This window comes from Oreochromis niloticus, linkage group LG13 (assembly GCF_001858045.2).
Source record: "Oreochromis niloticus isolate F11D_XX linkage group LG13, O_niloticus_UMD_NMBU, whole genome shotgun sequence".
NCBI classification, from domain to species: domain Eukaryota; kingdom Metazoa; phylum Chordata; class Actinopteri; order Cichliformes; family Cichlidae; genus Oreochromis; species Oreochromis niloticus.
Genome location: NC_031978.2, coordinates 21,810,712 through 21,822,865, shown reverse-complemented (window position 1 = coordinate 21,822,865; position 12,154 = coordinate 21,810,712). Strand labels below are relative to the sequence as shown.

At 39.1% G+C, this 12,154-nt stretch overlaps 1 protein-coding gene across 3 annotated transcripts in view; it reads left to right on the top strand.

Moving 5' to 3' along the window:
* mertka (c-mer proto-oncogene tyrosine kinase a) overlaps positions 1–12,154 on the top strand; it is a 47,699-nt gene that overhangs the window by 33,162 nt on the left and 2,383 nt on the right. For 2 of the 3 annotated variants that reach the window (XM_025897258.1, XM_019366316.2), the window contains 13 exons: positions 28–128; positions 205–375; positions 4,988–5,074; positions 5,169–5,284; positions 5,359–5,548; positions 6,228–6,373; positions 9,654–9,798; positions 10,529–10,679; positions 11,213–11,301; positions 11,396–11,491; positions 11,617–11,697; positions 11,793–11,885; positions 12,002–12,120. In XM_025897258.1, the coding sequence (XP_025753043.1) occupies positions 28–128; positions 205–375; positions 4,988–5,074; positions 5,169–5,284; positions 5,359–5,548; positions 6,228–6,373; positions 9,654–9,798; positions 10,529–10,679; positions 11,213–11,301; positions 11,396–11,491; positions 11,617–11,697; positions 11,793–11,885; positions 12,002–12,120 (1,585 nt within the window). The remainder of the gene's footprint in view (positions 1–27; positions 129–204; positions 376–4,987; positions 5,075–5,168; positions 5,285–5,358; positions 5,549–6,227; positions 6,374–9,653; positions 9,799–10,528; positions 10,680–11,212; positions 11,302–11,395; positions 11,492–11,616; positions 11,698–11,792; positions 11,886–12,001; positions 12,121–12,154) is intronic. The other variant, XM_019366317.2, reaches the window with a different exon arrangement.

The following is a 12,154-nucleotide window of genomic DNA, read 5'->3' as shown; positions in this document are numbered from 1 at the left end:
TGTGTCCTTATGCATTACATATTACAGCATTAAACATGTGCAGAGAGTGGATGCTGGAGAGTATCGTTGCCGACTGAGTATCAGCAACATGTTGGTAGAGTCTGATCCGATCAGCATTCGGGTAGAAGGTGAGTATCCAGAGTATTCAAAACTTCTTTGTCCACACGTTTCGCAGTTCTTTCACACTTCTTTAATCTGACTTAGGTCTGCCAACATTTGTCAAGCAACCAGAGGACAAGAACGTAACAAGATACACACCTTTCACCCTGTCCTGTGAAGCGGTGGGACCACCAGGCCCTGTTCATATCCGCTGGTTCCGTGACGGATCACCTTATACTGAGGTTTACAGCTCTCCCAGCAACTTCTCTGTAACAGGTGAGTGTTACCACCCAAAATGATCTTTATCTCTCTATCACAACCTCATACATAAAGACTTTGTTTCACAAGGATTTAACTATTAGCACCTCCTTCTCTTTGCCTGTTCCTCTTGGGGGATAAAGCTTCCTAAAACAAGTGTTGTTTCTTGCTTTTCTCCTTATTCAATGCGGAATTAATGTACACAAGACATATGACTCTGCATAATCAAGTCTGCAAGACACCTTAAGTGAGTCAGAAAGAGGCTGAAGATGCACATTATGGGTTCTCACAGCAATACTTTGTTCCCTTCTTTGCCTTTTTTGTAAACTCTTGTTGAACAAGAGTTCCCATGACGTCTGCTCCATCTGTGCAAATTTATTGAAACTGCTTTTTGAACAAGCTTTAGTGGTTTTTCTAAAGAACAAATGTGAAGAGAGCTTTTTAAAAGAAGATCCCAGACTTGTAAAAATTGTGTAAAAGTGTTACACCTTATAAAACTAACTGAAATAGCTGGTTTTACTTTGATTGACTTCCTTTTGAGGCTAAGAGTGGAAGCATTTACCAACAGAGATAAAGAGATATTTGGCGCTCAGATGGCTACAAAGTATGGAGTTAGTCTGATTTAGGGTATCGTCACTCCGTTGGTAGATTCTATTCTGCCTCAGCATCTCCACCTTGCTTACTGCAGTGAGATTTGTCACCATGTCCTGTGTCACTTGGGCTGTCTGCTGTACTGCTGAATGGTTATCAGCGGTCATTCATGCATGGTTAGTACGCATTTGTAACAATGCTCTGCTGACTGTATCGTGAATGCACTGGAGAAAGTGCTAAATGTGAAAAAACAAAATTTGCTGTAAGCTTCAGTAAAGCAGTAGCTCAACAATGAGAGAAATGTGCTTGTTGTCAGCAAACAGCTGGAGTCAGCAGCTGATTAGGCTAGTTTAGCATTAAGACTGTAAATTTTCCCAAAACACCACATTTTGCATATTCTTATGACCATTGAAAGTGATAGGAAAAATAAGGGCAGCAAAGATTTGCTTGACAGTGTTTCAGTTTTGAACTTTAACCAACAGGCCACGAGACACGCTGCATTTTGGTTTCTGTATGAACAAACAAACAATTTAAAGTTGAGATTACCCAACAGCTCCCTAAAACTGAAGCCCAATTACCGGTTCCTGGTTATCTCCACCGTCCTGGATAGATATTATAGAATACTTTGGACCATCTAAGGAGATTCGAAAGGAAAGCGTCTGGACTTCTTTAAGTTTCCTTGAAGACGTTTCACTTCTCATCTGAGAAGCTTCTTCAGTTCTAAGAGCAACTGGTGGAAAGTCCCAGATTTTAAGCCCCATGGGAGTGTCCCCAAGAGGGTCATGGACCTCCAATTGATCCTCTACCTAATCACACAAGCCAAGGTGTGAAAACAGGTGTGGGTCACAATCAGCCAAGGTTTCAGGTGAACCCATTATGAAACCTACCCACCTTATCATGTGATTTACTGAGATCAAATGGCCCAGGATGTGAGAGAAACCTAAAGAAGTCCAGACGCTTTTCTTTCCAAGCTCCTTAGACTATGATGACTTGAATGACTGAGAACCTTCACAGACATTTTGGAGCATCAGCTGTTTCTCTCCTTCTTCATACTTTTACTTTATGTCTTTCTGGTATAAGTTAACCTTGGTTTCATCTGTACAAAACATTTTGTGGAGCTGTTCAGATTCTTTTAGATGTTTTCTAGCAAAGTGTCATTTGGCCTTCTTGTTTTTGAGTGTGACCAGTAGTTTGTGGCTCATTGTAAACCATCTGTATTTACATTTTTGAAGACGTCTGTTGACCGTAGATCATGATATTGTTACGTCTACCTCCTTGATAGTGTTCTTGACTTGATTAGATGTAGTTTTGAAGCTGTTTTTCTTAACCCTGGAAATAATTCTGTGATCACGCACTTTAGTCCTCTGTGGTCTTTCAGGGCTTTCATTGGTCCTGAACTGGTCAGTTTATTACCTATTTTTAAGAATTGTGCTGTCTCTCTAATAGCTTCATTTTGTTTCATCAGCCTAATGATGGCCCCTCTTACCGGCATGGACATCTCTTTGGTCTTGTATTTAAAATTACAAGGAAAAGCTATAAAATACAACCACAACACTTCAAATCAGCTCCAGATATTATGTTTGCTTCATTTGTCATGAAATAAAAGGCCTACCCTGACCATGAAAGTTCTTATCATTCAACTGATAGTAAACTTTTAGTCCCTGAAAATGGGAGACTGTGTATAAAACGCCCAGTATAAAATGTTCCCTAAAGTTGTCGCGTTCATATTACTTTATGTGTTAGATCAGGACAGAACTGAAAGACATTAGTTTAAGTTTTAAAACAAAAATAACCAGACAATTCAGGCATTTTGTCTTAAAAAGCATTATAATATTTGTTAAGAATAAAGTCTTGACTCACTAACTGATTATTTAGCTGTACATTAATGTTAACATCAATGTAAGCTTATTCTTTCTCATGACTGTGCTGTATTTGAAGATCAAGACTTGTTGTAAAATGAGTTTTAGTCCCATGTTGTACAGAAAATGTGTAACATTCTATAAGCAGACTCTCACTTTATCACCTCAAGTTTATGACCCCCTCTGTCTTCTTAAAAGACAATATTTGTTATTAGAAGTACAACCTTTGCTCTTTATGCCCTGACCCTTCATTTTGACTTTGCCACAGGCTAAACACCCCTGCAGTAGCCATTGCGTAGTGATACAGCCAAAGCTGAGGGGGTTAAAGGTTCAGAGCTGTGCTTTGGTCCAGCATGTGCAATTGCCCGGGCAGTAAGGGGAAGGAGGAGGGGGAGCTGCATAGGGAGCCTGTTCGGGGGTTGGCTCCGGGGACAAAGACCTCATTCACAGGACGGCCCACTACCCAGCAGGGAGGGGCTAGACACAGAGGGCTGCAGGCTACCAGGGCTCTGTGCAGGACCAAATATTGTCACAATAGAACCACGTAAACCCAGATCTCTGTGTAGTCATCTCATGCATACTATGAGTCTTGGTTTGCTAAATTTGAGACTCCATGGTATCATCACAGTGCTTTTTGTTGCTTAATTGTGGTAAATTATTGCTACTTGTATTTAAAGGAAGGATATTCCTAAACAGTACTACAGGCTAACGAGGAATTAAGTTGAGATTGGAAAGCATTTTATGCTTCAATATTTAACCTGGCTCAGCAGCAAGAAGCTGCATAAGATTCGGTCTCTGGTGCCAAGAAGAAGCAACAGGTTTATCACGTCAGCTTGAAAAAAACTGAGGGAGTAAATCTGGCACACAAAGCAATAATGAGTAAAATGCTGTTGGATTAGCTGCAGTCTGGCAGAGTGGCTCTTGGCTATATTTACTCCCTGAGAAGAAATTGGAAAAATAACATACATCTTATACAGCTCAGTAACCTGGAGCAATCCCAAACCGGATAAGTAGAGGTTGGGAGAACCACACTGCAGGACTTACATGATGCATTTTGGTTTCTCCATCCCACTCACAACTTCACATTACCACTTGAATTAAATTTTCCTATTGTGTTGCTGATTTTCACTTTGATTTATTTCCAAGTAGGATAAAAGCAGAAATGATGGTTCTTCACCTTTTAATCAGTTCCCTTTTCCAGCAAATACATACCAATTGTCTATATTTAGTTTGCACTGTTATTTATGAAACACCCTTGCTGTGTAACCCAATACTTTTTTCATATCTATTTGGTTAACATGAAACCTCTGGGAAGTCTCCTGATTGCTCATATGGTTAGTATAGACAGCAAGCACGTGTTGTTTTGAACCTGCTTACTTCCTACTATGCTGCTACTGTCTGTATGCCATGCAGTTTGCAGTGAGCCATGCCAAAATTAGATTTGCTCATTTTCACTCACGTGTAACTTGATTATTTAATGTTAACTGATTATTTAATTTAATCTAAGTACAGCTCTCTGTCTTTTTGCAAACAAATCTACTGTAGCCTGTGTTTAGGTGATAAGTGAAGCACACTTTACCCTGGTTCTCCTGAGCATAGAAAGGCAACCCCTCAAATCGGTTCCGGTTATCTCTCACAAGCTGGACTGTGAATTGCTTTGTGGAAAAGTTTCTGAGATGGAAACAGAGCACAAAAGGCTCATTATCGCTCAATGTCCCCGTCCTTTTCTAACTGGGCAGATCTGTTGCTGTTGAAAGACGGAAATTGTGTGCTGAGGAAAACAGACCCATCGAAAAGGATTGTTACTATAGTCCATCATACTGGAGAGGCTCAGTTTGAGCTTTTATTGTAAGAGGCACTTCTTTGTGAAATTTGGAATTATAATAAAGGAGTGAATCATTCTTAAATGAGATTTTTTTCCCATATGATGTTTCAGCCGGGCCTCACTCTCACTTCTTCAATGAGAATGACATGCCAGTTTTGCCCCAGATTCACCTTTGACACATAAAGAAATCAGTTTGAGAGTGGCGACAATGTGTTGCTGGTTTGTGCTCTGCCTTTGTGTTATAGATTAATAACAGCGGAGCTGAGTCAGTGCTGTCATAACCTTGAAGACTGGTTGTTTTTGTTTCACGTTGCACTGAACTGCTACATGATTCACTCAAATATCTCAACTGCAGGTGTGGATAAATACACTCGGTTCAGCTGTGAAGCTAACAACACAAAGGGCATCACCACATCCAGAGAAGCACACGTCAATGTTAAAGGTAAAACTGGCAGCTTCCAGGTCTAATAATATTCCACATGATTTTCCTGCTTTACAAGATGGTAACTGATGCTGGTTTTTGTGGTGTTTTCTAGTTCATCCCAGACCTCCCACTCATGTTACTGTGACAGAGAGGCAGTCCAATAAGCTGACGTTGAGCTGGACTCCTGGGCACGATGGCTTCTCTCCACTCACCACGTGCCGAGTCAGAGTAAGCCCCATGTTTAATCCAAACTGTGCCATTGTTTAACAGCATCATACTGATCACACGTTCTCCAATCTAAGGTTAGAGAGGTGAGTCGGAGGGAAGGGGAAGTGACGACCACCAGATTCATCAACATCACAGTGCCGCCTTTTCACGGTGAAGTCCCTGGACTGGAGGCTATGACGAAGTACAACCTGAGTGTTTCCTGCAGTAACGAACAGGGCGCCTCTCCAAACAGCAAGTGGGTCGAGGGCAGCACCACAGAAGGAGGTGTGTTGACGCTACAGGAACGATTTGAAGGTTGAATTATAATGCACACCAAGAAAACTTTAACAATTCAAAGTATTCCTAAATGAAATTAAACTCATCCTAGCATTTAAAACCCAGCATACAAAAATGCTCGGTCTGTGTTTGTCTTACAAACGATGATGATATTTACAATACAGGACCTGTGTGTTGTGCTCCTGCCTCCTTCCCGTCATCCTTGTTTAGCTTTCAGGAGCACTGTGTAATTAACTGACTACTTTACTATCCAAAATGTGCTTAATGGAAACCCGCTCACAGTTGCAGTGCAATAATAACTGGAATTTTCAGCACTTGCACAACTACCTGATCTGCCCACAGCAAGCCCTGTTCAGAAAATAATGTTTTATCCACTAAACCTCTGTTGTTTTCCTAAAGAGTAACATAGGAAATAGGAGTGGTTTCACTGAGAAAACACAAAGTTCTTACTGGGTGGAGCTGCTTTCAACTTCCTTCCTAAATCCACCAGAGGGGATATTTCAGTTGAATGATTTGATATGCTGTGACCAGAAGTGACCGCATACCAAACCGTAATCAAAGATTTTTTTCGAAGAGTAGTCTAACTCATTTTTCTTTCACTTTATAGGTTTGCAATGACTATGAGTTATGTCATAATCCAATTTTCCATTTCTCGTTGCATTCTTAGTGCCATCAATTCATCCCGGAAATGTCACAGTCCAGCTTGAAGGCTCAAGCCTGGTGATCAGGTGGAAACCTCCGCCCAGTGATAAGATAAACGGGATCCTACGTGGTTATGATGTCATTGTTAGACATGACACACACCAGAAAAAGGTGAGCTTATCTGCAATATAGTAATTAAATATAGCCTTTTATTTTTACTGTTTTACAACTGACAATTCTCGTCTCTCTTGTTCTTCATCTTCTTCTTACTGTTATTATTATTTTAAGAAAAAGAAAAGAAATGTACGCATTCAACTTTAAACTTGCTCTCTCAGAACACCTGTACCTAAAGTGGTAACTCCAAGAAAAGTTTGAACCTTTAAACACTGAATTTGTAGCTTATTTGCTACATCAGACTCTTTTTTTTGCATTGTATTCTTTAAAAATGAATCCTGCAATTTATTTTTTTAAATTTTTTGTATTTTTTGAGGGGGGATGATGTAGAAGCCTCAAAAACTCACAGAAATCACATATTAATATGATACATTTAGCTTGAAAGGATTAAAGATGTGCTTACATGAATGAAGGAAAGGCTGTTGTATGTCTTACATTCCTAAGAATTTAGCTTTCTACCACTTTCTGTTTCCCAACCATTCACATTAAATACAACCAAAGGATTCTTCCGAAACACATGTCATTCAGGCTTAGGCTTAACTGTAAACTGTATCAAAAACAGGTGAAAACTACGAGTGATGAAAATCTTACAAGGGATCCATCGTGTGTTTCCTTTTTTTAATTTTATTTTTCCTTTTACAGTGCTTTAAAAATTATTAGACCACCACCCAGTGTAAGGTTTATGCCACAGCTACTCTAAATTAACAATATTGGTTAATTTAATAATAGAGGTTTTTGACGTTTCTAAAATATTTACATTTTACTATTTTATGACAGGTGTTCTAAAGAATTTGTTAAGCACTCTATGCACTGTTACAGTTTCAGTGTTGAATATATTCATACTAGACAGTTTCAAATAGTTTCAAAGTGTGCATTTGAGTAGACTTCTCTGGTTCATGCTCAGTTTCTGATATGTTTTTCTACTCCTGGCTTTCAGTGAGGTCAGAGAGAGGGCATATCTTTAATACCCCCCCACCCCTGTCTTCTTCTCAAAGTCAGTCAGAACAAAACTGAAGAAAAATTAATGGGAGGGGGAAGAGAACAAAACCCAGAGAAACCCAGAATGTGATAAATAAGGAAAATTTGGAACTGTGAATCATACAAAGCTACTCTAGTTGAGTCCCCTAATGTAAACCAGCATTTGGAAATGCTAATAATAAGTCCGCTTTAAGGATAAGGACATCTTAGTATATTAAATAATTAAGAAGTTGCTACCTGCTGTATTTAAGACATGAGTGCATATGTGAAATATGACATATGTGACATGCTAACTATGTGTTTCCATTTATTTGCCATCAAATATGTGTTTAAATATAAACTCATATACACACATGGCGTAGCCAATGGAAGAAAGTGGAAAACTTAAGGTTTCTACAGGTGACACAGCATTTACCTTTTTCCTGTGAATATGAAGTATAAGTAGTTTTTTTTTGTGACATACAAATGTAAATAAAGGGCATTTATTTAAGGTGATGGCCTTGTTTTGCCAGGCTCCCTGAATCATAAGAATTTTTATATAATAAACAACATAGAATAAAAATTCTAATAAGAAAGAAATAGACACACAAACACAAAATAAGTATCCAAGAGAAAGTCCAAGTAATAAATGTGCAAACAATGAAATGACTTAAAGAGATCAAAGAGTTAAAGAGAAGCGATTGTATTTATGCTTGTGCAAGTTTGCAGACCAGATATATATAGATTATTGTGAAAGATAATAATAATAGTGCAAGTGCTGTAACAATAGTCAGTAGTTGTGATGAGGTGGGAGGGGCCGTGTTTATTGTTTTATTCAGGAGTCTAATGATGTGCGGGTAGAAGCTGTTTGAGCCTTTTCGTCCTCGTACAATACAAATATGAAATATTGTGAACAATAGCTTATGTAGGGTTCATATTGAAAACATAAGGTGTTATCTCTGATGCTTCTTTTTAAGAGGTTTCGGGGGGGGGGGGGTTCATAACAAAGACTAATGTATGAAAATATGAAAAGAATGAGTGCTGCATACTGGGAATAGCTGACCCTCCCTTTGTCTTCTCTACTGAACCACAGGTCAGCTCTACAGTTATTTGCGAACAACAGTTTATTCATTTGCCTCAAGGCATCATCGAGGCCGGGAAAGGGATTTCAAGGAAACTAGTTTCTTTAAATCAACTTTAATAGCTCATAATGCTGTTTGCATATAGTCATACTTCTCTTCCTGTATTAGTGTGCTCTACTACAATAGAGTGACTCCCTCCTTCCCGTCTGTGTTGTAGTTAAAGGAAGCTGAGGGTGTAAAAACTGGCCATTGGTAGTTTTCTCCATTTGGCATGCGCCTTTGAGTCATCACAAAGTAACGATGGTATGAAAACAATAGGACGCAATGTGAGTTCCAGATATTCCTATGTATTGTCCATTCAGTTGATTATGTCATTACTGTAACTTTGACTGGAAATACGTACAAAGACAGCACAGCCAATCGGCTGTCAGGATAGACAAAGTCAGGGTAAATAGTTAAAATATGTCAATCAGTTTTAAATCAGAGGAATAAATAGATCGTAATTGTGAATTTTTTGGCATTAGAAATCAATGGTGCCAATTATTTCTCTTGAATCTGAGATTCAAGTTTTCTGATTGTTTATTTTTGAAGGAATATTTAACCTCACATTGCCCTTTTTTGTTGTCACAGACATGAGAGGTGTTAATCATGGGTTTAGAACTGCCTGTCAGCACAAAACAGCGCAGACTGAGATGTAACCTTTACCGTATGGTGTTGTGAAATACAGGGTTAAGTCTGTCACATGCTCCCTCCCATTGAGCACATGAGCTTATCCTGAAAGTTTATATCCTTCCCTTTTTTTAAATGGGGGCTTTTATTATATACAGTAATGACTACTACATGGTTCCCTTTGGATTTCCCAAAAGGGGAGCAGCTCTGTGAAATCAGCTGCGTGCGCTTTGGATGTTTTTTTTAATCGATGAATTTTTGCATTTAGTGTAAATGAGGGAAAAAAAGGAGAGAAAATGAGAGCAAGCATGAAAAGTTGCTGAGCTGGATTTTGAGCTGTTGCACAAATGCACAAGACGTTCCTCAGCGTACTCTTTTATCTTCCTTAAAAAGTTGCTTCTTCTTTAGTTTGACTTGACCTAATGTAACATTCAAACTCTTGTGAACTATAGTCTTCTGTCTGAACTTTTCTCTCGAAGTTTGATAATGATTAACTTTACCATGCCATGTTTTTTTTCTTCAGCCAGTTATGACAGTAGACGCAATTTGCTTTATGTCTGTTATTGTAGCTATTTCAGGTCAATAGTACTACCACTTGGGCACATGTAGCTGTGGAGGAATTCAACAAAACCTACAGTGTGGAGGTGGCCGCACGCACGCAGGCAGGAAGCGGCATGGTCAGCCCACGAGTTGAATTGTTTGTGCCAGAGGACAGTAAGTGGCTCGTTCTGTTTATTTCCTCATCTTGAGCTGATAAGTTGATAAATTGCACAGCATTGTTCAGCTAATGTTGTACTACTGTACTAAAATACCATTACTGCCTTATGAATAGATACCAGTGCCTATTATGGTTGCAGTATTTTTGGAAACACTAGCAGGAAAGCTCACAGGACTGAAATACTGCCTATTTTTCAGCTACTTTCATCTAAGATTAAAATCTTTTAAACTCTTGGATGAATCACCATGAAATACAGTACACACACTTTTGGTCCCTAGAGAGTGAAATAACTTTGGCTTCCTGGTCTTTCATGTGGAGCTGTTAATTTAGAGTTTCATCTCATCAAAAGTTCACCAAAATCCTCCAAAAGTACTGACTTTACTATCAGGTGCAGGTGTGCTAAATATAAATTGTGAACATGGCGAAAATCAAGACTCTGGTGTTGCAATTTTAAGCATGGTAACGAGCTGCTAGCTTTCATCTCAATGGGACGCTGACTGCTTACGCTCTTGCTTACCAACTTTATAACCAGAGATTAGCTTTAAAATTTCAAAAAAGGGGGAACATTTGAAACAGAATTTATGTTGAAAACTATCATCACAGAATAAAAAATGTTGGATGTGTTGCGTGAGCTGACGAACTCTACTTCAGATAACTGATCCTTAACTTAAATTGCTGGATGTTAGATTTCTAAGTGTTCTCCTTTGTTTCTTCTTCTTATCTCAGAATCCACCGTACGCCCTTCATCCGGCCCTGAGACAGCGGTAGCACACACAAACCATGTCGTGGGGATCGTGATTTGTACCATCTTTGTCCTGCTGATCATCCTCTCTGGGGTTCTCTATTTTCGGAACAGGGTTTATGACTCCTGTTTTGGGTAGGCTTAACAATTAACAAGTAATTATCCTAGTATGATAACCTTATCTTTGAACTTGCTGCTGGTCAGTGTGTTCGTGAGACAACTGTATTTACTTTTATTTTAATCAGCTAATTGTAAACTGCTCCTTTGCGATATATGTTTTCCTCAGTAGTAGTAACTTCCAGATTCACTTTGTAAACTTCCTTATCTTCCTCTTAGTCATTGGAGTCTGCACAGTAGGTCATGTAATAACTGTGCAGCTGGAGAGATGGACAACAAACAGCTGTCAATTCTCTGGAATTCTTCATTATGAAGTCCATGACTCACTGTTTCCACTCAGGATATGGAGAGGAATGTTTCACAGGCAGCTTTTCAGAGAGAAAAACATTATTCCAACCTCAAAGTCTGGAAGGCAACAGAGAGGGTTTCCTCTCTATGACCTTGTCTTTAGTTGAATTTTTTAGCCTGTATGTTATTTCTGACCTCTTACAGCATCAGACAGAGGATTACCAACATTCCCTGCTTTTTCTTTCCCCTGTCTCCCCCTGCAGGCAGCGTTGCAGAGATGAAGAAATGCTGCCGCCTGTCATACAGTACACACAACAGAGGTCCTACAACCGATCGGCCATAGGAGTCACTCGTATGTTCTTGAATGCTACTACAGGAAGATTAACACACACATATAACATTTATGTGTTATCAAAAATAATGATGTTCTTGTTTTCGGTCTACAGTTGAGAACCTTGGGATCAGTGAGGAACTCCAGGCCAAACTTCAGGATGTGATGGTAATGAGAACTCTGCTCTCAGTGGGGAAAGTTCTTGGAGAGGGTGAGTAATCAGTTTCATGTATCTAAATTTGTAGGCATCCATATCTACACTGACATGTTTACAAATGATTACAGTAAAATGCAGTATATGTGCACAGGTTTACGACTGGTCTTAATTTTTACCAGGTGAGTTTGGTTCAGTGGTGGAAGGTCATTTCAGACAACCAGATGGCACTTCAGAAAAGGTTGCCGTGAAGACAATGAAATGTAAGTGCTTGTGTTATGTACAGATTAACTTAAATTTAAAAAAAAAAAATGTCTTAACTAACAAATACGTATTTTTATTTTTTTTTACCACACAGTGGATAGTTTTTCTCAAAGGGAGATTGAAGAGTTCCTGAATGAGGCTGCTTGCATGAAAGATTTCAACCATCCTAATGTCATCAAACTGCTCGGTAGGAGATCTCTTCTTATCTTACTGCACATTCTCTTTGCTTCTTTCCTTAGTCGCTTTCTTTTGTATATCCATGCATTTATTTTTGATTGTGCTGACGTATCCTCTTGTCTTTAGGTGTATGCTTGGAAGTAGGCTCAGGACACTTTCCTAAACCCATGGTAATTCTGCCGTTTATGAAACACGGAGATCTGCATAGCTTCCTGCTGCGTTCACGCCACAGAGAGACTCCAATGGTAAGATTTTACCCAAACACTAACTTTCAAATTC